The 7,619-nt window shown below is 45.6% G+C and overlaps 1 protein-coding gene across 1 annotated transcript in view; it reads right to left on the bottom strand.

The window, feature by feature from the left end:
• LOC136573582 (vomeronasal type-2 receptor 26-like) overlaps positions 1-7,292 on the bottom strand; it is a 53,175-nt gene extending 45,883 nt beyond the window's left edge. Inside the window, exons 1-3 of the mRNA XM_066574853.1 lie at positions 7,169-7,292; positions 6,372-7,018; positions 6,110-6,233 (exon numbers count right to left, since the gene is read on the bottom strand). Coding sequence (XP_066430950.1) covers positions 6,110-6,233; positions 6,372-7,018; positions 7,169-7,292 — 895 coding nt within the window. The remainder of the gene's footprint in view (positions 1-6,109; positions 6,234-6,371; positions 7,019-7,168) is intronic.
• Positions 7,293-7,619: the final 327 nt, after the last annotated feature.

The raw sequence follows: 7,619 nt of genomic DNA on the forward strand, positions 1-7,619 counted from the left end.
GGAAGATGAGGAGGAGGGGGAAGACACAGCTTGGCCCACTGGTGAGGGTAGACATGCTGGTGGCCTGTCATCCTTTCAGCGTGTATGGCCTGAGGAGGAGGAGGAGGAGGAGGAGGAGGAGGAGGAGGAGGAGGAGGATCCTGAAAGTGATCTTCCTAGTGAGGACAGCCATGTGTTGCGTACAGGTACCCTGGCACACATGGCTGACTTCATGTTAGGATGCCTTTCTCGTGACCCTCGCGTTACACGCATTCTGGCCACTACGGATTACTGGGTGTACACACTGCTCGACCCACGGTATAAGGAGAACCTTTCCACTCTCATACCTGAAGAGGAAAGGGGTTCGAGAGTGTTGCTATACCACAGGACCCTGGCGGACAAACTGATGGTAAAATTCCCATACGACAGCGGTAGTGGCCGAAGGCGCAGTTCCGAGGGCCAGGTAGCAGGGGAGGCGCGGAGATCAGGCAGCATGTACAGCACAGGCAGGCCAACACTCTTTAAGGCCCTTGACAGCTTTATGGCTCCCCAGCAAGACTGTGTCACTGCTCCCCAGTCACGGCTGAGTCGGCGGGAGCACTGTAAAAGGATGGTGAGGGAGTACATAGCCGATCGCACGACCGTCCTCCGTGACGCCTCTGCCCCCTACAACTACTGGGTGTCGAAGCTGGACACGTGGCCTGAGCTCGCGCTGTATGCCCTGGAGGTGCTTGCTTGTCCTGCGGCTAGCGTCTTGTCAGAGAGGGTGTTTAGTGCGGCTGGGGGAATCATCACAGATAAGCGTACCCGCCTATCAACCGACAGTGCCGACAGGCTAACACTCATCAAGATGAACAAAGCCTGGATTTCCCCAGACTTCTCTTCTCCACCAGCGGACAGCAGCGATAACTAAGCAATACGTAGGCTGCACCCGCGGATGGAAGAATCGTTCTGTATCCCCATCAAAATCGGGGACCTTTTCGCTTCATCAATCTGTGTATAATATTCCTCCTCCTCCTCCTGCTCCTCCTCCTGAAACCTCACATAATCACGCCGAACGGGCAATTTTTCTTAGGCCCACAAGGCTCAGTCATATAATTTTTCTAAACAATTTTTATACGTTTCAATGCTCATTAAAGCGTTGAAACTTTCACCTCCAACAATTTTTATTTTAACTGGGTGCCTCCTGGCCTAGTTACCAATTAAGCCACATTAACCAAAGCGATTAATGGGTTTCACCTGCCCTCTTGGTTGGCCATGGCCAATTTTTCTGATGTACATTAGTACTGTTGATACAGCAATTTTTGTGGGCCCTCGCCTACAGTGTAATCAAATGAATTTTTAGCCCACCTGCATTACAGCTGACGTTACATCCGCTGTGTTGGGCAATGCAATGGGATATTTTTATGTACCGCCGGTGGCTTCCTGGCACCCACCCATGCTGTGGTTCCACAGGGAGCTGTAAATGCATCTGTTTCCACTTCTAAAGAACCCCAGTCTGACTGGGGCATGCAGTGTGGGCCGAAGCCCACCTGCATTAAGCACGACATTACTACCTCAGCTGTGTTGGGCAATGCAATGGGATATTTTTATGTACCGCCGGTGGGTTCCAGGGAGCCACCCATGCTGTGGGTGCACAGGGAGTTGTAAATGCATCTGTTTCCACTTCTAAAGAACCCCAGTCTGACTGGGGCATGCAGTGTGGGCCGAAGCCCACCTGCATTAAACATGACATTACTACCTCAGCTGTGATGGGCACTGCAATGGGATATATTTATGTACCGCCGGTGGGTTCCAGGGAGCCACCCATGCTGTCGGTCCACAGGGAGTTGTAAATGCATCTGTTTCCACTTCTAAAGAACCCCAGTCTGACTGGGGCATGCAGTGTGGGCCGAAGTCCACCTGCATTAAACATGACATTACTACCTCAGCTGTGATGGGCACTGCAATGGGATATATTTATGTACCGCCGATGGCTTCTTGGCACCCACCCATGCTGTCGGTTCACAGGGAGTTGTAAATGCATCTGTTTCCACTTCTAAAGAACCCCAGTCTGACTGGGGCATGCAGTGTGGGCCGAAGCCCACCTGCATTAAGCACGACATTACTACCTCAGATGTGTTGGGCAATGCAATGGGATATTTTTATGTACCGCCGGTGGCTTCCTGGCACCCACCCATGCTGTGGGTCCACAGGGAGTTGTAAATGCATCTGTTTCTACTTCTAAAGAACCCCAGTCTGACTGGGGCATGCAGTGTGGGCCAAAGCCCACCTGCATTAAGCACGACATTACTACCTCAGCTGTGTTGGGCAATGCAATGGGATATTTTTATGTACCGCCGGTGGGTTCCAGGGAGCCACCCATGCTGTGGGTGCACACGGAATTCCCATTGCGGAGTTTTACCTGCCTGTGACTATTTATAAAAAACCGCGGTCTAACTGGGGCGTGCAGACACCTTGACAGAATGAATAGTGTGTCGCACATAGGTTCCCCATTGCTATGCCCACGTGTGCAGCTCCAGATGGAGGTGGCACAGGATTGGATTTCTCATTGCTTCTGTACAGCATTGTGGGCTATCGTCCCGCCCCTTTTAAAGAGGGTCGCTGCCTAGCCGTGCCAACCCTCTGCAGTGTGTGCCTGCTTTTCCTCTGGCAGACGCCCTTATAAATGGACATGAGGGTGGCGTGGCATGAGGGCAGCTGAAGGCTGGGCAGGGACAGTTTGGTGTGCGCTGTGGACACTGAGTTGTGGGGGGGGGGGGAATTGGCAGCATGTAACCCAGGAGAAGTGGCAGCGGAGTGTCATGCAGGCAGTGATTGTGCTTTGTTGGAGGTAGTGTGGTGCTTAGCTAAGGTATGCATTGCTAATGAGGGCTTTTCAGATGTTAAAGTTGTTGGGGGGGGCCCACTCTTGCCGCTATTGTGGCTTAATAGTGGGACCTGAGAACTTGAGATGCAGCCCAACATGTAGCCCCTCGCCTGCCCTATCCGTTTCTGTGTCGTTCCCATCACTTTCTTAAATTGCCCAGATTTTCACAAATGAAAACCTTAGCGAGCATCGGTGATATACAAAAATGCTCGGGTCGCCCATTGACTTCAATGGGGTTCGTTACTCGAAACGAACCCTCGAGCATCGCGAAAAGTTCGTCTCGAGTAACGAGCACCCGAGCATTTTGGTGCTCGCTCATCTCTAGTGCTGACATATACTGACTGTGGACAGGACACGGATCCCCAACACACAGCAGGACTGTAGGATCCTGGGGACATTCACATGTTCCAAGCCTGATGATGTGTACCTGATTATGTGTAGTAAATGTCCTGTTGGGGGACTTTATGTTGTAGAAACAGGACCAAAACTGAAAGCGAGGATGAGATCTTATCGCCATACAACAGAGAAAATCACCAGTGGCTGAGCACTTTTCTAATCATGGACTTGACATAGGAGATATGAGATTTCTGATATTGAAAGGTGGTTCCAAATCACAAAGCCATAAAAGAATTTGGGAATATAAATTTATAACAACTTTTGACACATTTATTGAAGGATTAAATTATTGCCTAGGTTTTATGGGTGAATTGCTGAAATAAGACATTTATAACACAGATAAGACTGCTGGACTGATGAACCCCCTCCAACAATAATACAGGGACCATAAAACTTTCACTCCCTCATCAGAGTCGGGTTAACCCCTTAGTGACCGGGCTTTTTTGCTTTTTTCCATTTTTATTTTTTCCTACTCCCTTTTAAAAAATCGTAGCCCCTTTATTTATCCATCAACGTCGCTGTATGAGGGCTTGTTTTTTGCGGGACGAGTTGTATTTTTCAATGGCACCATTTATTGTACCATATAATGTACTGAAAAACTTTTAAAAAATTAGAAATGGGAAAAAAAACGACATTCCACCATCTTTCGGTGCGTCCTGTTTCTACGGCGCACAAACTGCAACAAAAACAACCTGATATTTTTATTCTATGGGTCAGTATGATTACTACAATACCAAACTTATATAGTTTTTTTTTTTTTGCTGTAGTACTTGTATTTTTTTTTAAGATATTTAATTTTTTTCAATTATTTTCTGCGGTCATTTTTTGCACGCAATAACTTTGTTATTTTTCTGTCAACGTAGTTGTTCAAGGGCTCAAATTTTGCGGGATGTCCTGTAGTTTCCGATAGTATCAATTTTGAATACATACACCTTTTTGATCGCTTTTTATTGCATTTTTTCTGGGAGACAGGGTAACTAAAAAAGTGTATTTCTGGCATTCTTTATTTTTTTTTTCGGATGACGTTCACCGTGCAGGAAAAATAATGCACTACTTTGATAGATTGGACTTTTACGGACGCGGCAATACCAAATACAGATTTTTATTTTATGATTTAGATTTTTTAGTAATTGGTATGGCAAAAGGGGGGTGATTTAAACTTTTATAACTTTTTTTTTTTTTTACAATTTAAAAAACTTTATTGATCTTTTTTTTAACTTTACTTTGAAGTCCCCCTGGGGGACTTTAACATGCTATGCTTTGATTGCTCCTGCAGTATGACGTAATGCTATAGCATTACGTCATACTGCTTTTTTACAGGCAGTCTATCAAGCCACCCTGTGTGGATAGCTTGATAGGCAGTCTGCTAAGGCAGCCCTGGGGCCATTCATTAGGACATAACACCTGCACGGATCTCCTGATCTCATCGCGTGGGGGATGGGGGGGGGGGGCGTGCGGGACCCCCAAACAGTGTTCGGGGGATTTAAATGCCACTGTCAGAATTGACAGCAGCATTTAAAGGGTTAATAGCCGCGATCGGCTGAACGGCCGAGCGCGGCTATTGCCCGCGGGTGTCAGCTGTAATAAACAGCTGAGGCCCGCGCTGTATGGAGGGAGATAGCGGTGCTACCTCCCTCCATACACGTCCTGCAGCTGCAGGACGTAAAAACACTATAGGGCGGTCACTAAGGGGTTAAAAAGGTTTGTCTCTGTTGCAGTATTTGTTTTAAGTGCAAACCAATCACATCCATGTCTGTGCCTTGTCATAGGTATGTGTGTCATAAGTGTGTATAGATATCCATGCCTCTTCAGATCTATTCTATTTAGCCTGAAGAAGAACCCTGCGTTGGTTTGCAAGCTTGTTACTACATCATGTATTTTTGTTAGCCATTAAAAGGTATCATTTACAGGTGGTGATGATTATGTCATTGTGGTTGATCAGGGATGAAGTAATAAGTCTATTAACCCTTTCCAATCCAATGTCGGGGCTGTCCCGACATCATTTTCCTCTATAGCTCCGATGTTGGAACAGACCCGACATGTTGCTTCTGCACTGCTTCCTCTCCCCGCTCTGCTGCCGGAGGTCACCCGACACACTTATGTGAATAAGTGAGCTGGTTAACAGCACTGAACAGCGCTTGATTCTTCATTTACTGAAAGCCAGATGTTTCTTCTCCTCTGCCCTGCTGCCTTGTATTCTCTGACAATACAGGAGGGGAGAAAGAACATGAGTGCAGTCAGTAAATGAAGAGCCCAGCGCTTATCAGTGCTGATAGTGAATGCCCGAATGTGCTTCCTCCCCCGCTCTGCTGCCGGAGGTTACCAGACACACTTATGTGTGTTAGTGAGCTGGAAACAGCACTGGACAGTGCTGGATTCTTCATTTACTGACTGCACTCATGTTCTTTCTCCCCTCCTGTATTAACGAAAAATACAGGCAGCAGAGCAGAGAAGGAACATGCGTTTTTCAGTAAATGAAGAATCCAGCACTGTCCAGTGCTGTTTCCAGTGAGGTGAAGAGGCTTTTTGGTAATGACTTGAAAAACTGGAGCTTTATTGAACAGGACAAAGTAGTGCAATGCGTTTCAGAGCTCTCACGCTCCTTTCTCAAGCTCCTGCTCACCGCAGGGTCACTATATGGGCCTTTACTTTGCAACTCCATTGACGGAACAAGAATTATTTACACATATATCCTATCCTTAGATGAAGGACAAAGGAAGATTTTTCTTCCTGCAGTGAGAGGATGACCCAGGAGGTCCCTTCCAGCTCTACCATTCTATGAGTTTTTCATATGTAAAGCATTTAGTACACCATTGTCCTCATCACCACTGATAACTCAGTCCTACTATTCATACTACCATATACCTGTTATATTGGATATCTCCCCTTCTGAACACGGACTGCAGTCATAGCAGCAAGAATGGATTGTTTCTCTTGTCTTCTTCCTGCTTCCAGGTGAACATTGGTCCGAGCAGCGAGATACTGGGATCTGAAGCGAAAGACAAGAACATCTACTGGGATGTCAAAGAGAAAACACACATGTATGATGAGAGAATGTAAACTATATAATGATGTTAAAGGGTGGACAAAATTTACTTAATCACCTACATAATATAACTCTTCTCACCTTCTTTGTGTGTTTCCATGTTATAGACTGCGGATTTATGTAAAGCTTTTCACCACTGACGGCCCAGGGAGTAAAATTTCCTACTTCAACCGCATGTAAGGCCTCTTCTATATGTAACCAGTTTATTATCTTATATTGGTGTACGGTTTCCCCCTTCTCATTAAAGTAATATGAAGGTCTCATTGGATCCGGTGAGGACTTCATCATTTGTATGTAGCGCTGTAACTTCCGTCTGTAGTGTATAAATCCAGTTATTGAGTTTTCTTCATATTCATCCTTTATAAATAAGAACATTTCATGTAGGCCTTTTGCCAGAACTTCTACTGCAGAATACAGTCTTGGGGCGACCCCAAATAAGAGGAGATGTTTCAGATTTTTTGCATGATAGCTTTGAGTGCATTTGAGCTCTTCACTGGTGTCATCGTGTATGAAGTCATCTATATCACTAATATTGCCTGTAGATGCTAACAAACTCCAGTATTTCTCATTGTAGCGCTTTTCATCAAGTTTCCTGTATATTTTTATAATATCCTCCAGACCTGGAAAAGGTGATGAAAATTGCACTGCTAGAGTACCATTAAATACTGACTGATCGTTCTCTGCATAAGTCTCAGGGATCCAGAATGGTGAAAGAATGAGGGTTTTATCTAAGAACATAAATGTATAATATATTATTAAAGTCACTATAGCATTATAGTAGGTCCCGCACATTATAATGATGGTGATTTGTGGATTGTTTAGAGCATGTAAAATCCTAATATAATTTTCCCATGTAAATGTTATGGTGAACGCGGCACAGATCCCGCGCTCTCTCATGTACTTTGTTAGTATTTGCAGCTCAATCTCTCCAGTTTCATCATCAGATACTATAATCCCAACCCAGGTCCAGCCAAAATTCTCCAACAGTTCGCTGATCGCCATATTGTGGATGTGGTTATTTGGGACCATTTGGAAAACATGAGGATAGAGAAGTCTATCAGATAATGAAGGGTCGGACGCTCCATAACTGATCTGAAAAACACAGAAGAAACTAAAATCATTTTGTGCCGACTGTTCTCAGTCAGTTAGTTAACAGGTCGTCCTCAATAATCCAAAACACCACATACAAAATGCATTCTGTAAGGCTTCCAACACATGGGCAAGCGTGATATTGGGCTGAGAAATCCAGCCGATATTGCGCTCTTCAGCATACTTTGTACACGGGGCATGTAAGGTGTTTATACATGGGGGATGCAACCCCGTGGGGCG

This window comes from Eleutherodactylus coqui, chromosome 7 (genome assembly GCF_035609145.1).
Source record: "Eleutherodactylus coqui strain aEleCoq1 chromosome 7, aEleCoq1.hap1, whole genome shotgun sequence".
In the NCBI taxonomy this organism is placed as follows: Eukaryota; Metazoa; Chordata; class Amphibia; order Anura; family Eleutherodactylidae; genus Eleutherodactylus; species Eleutherodactylus coqui.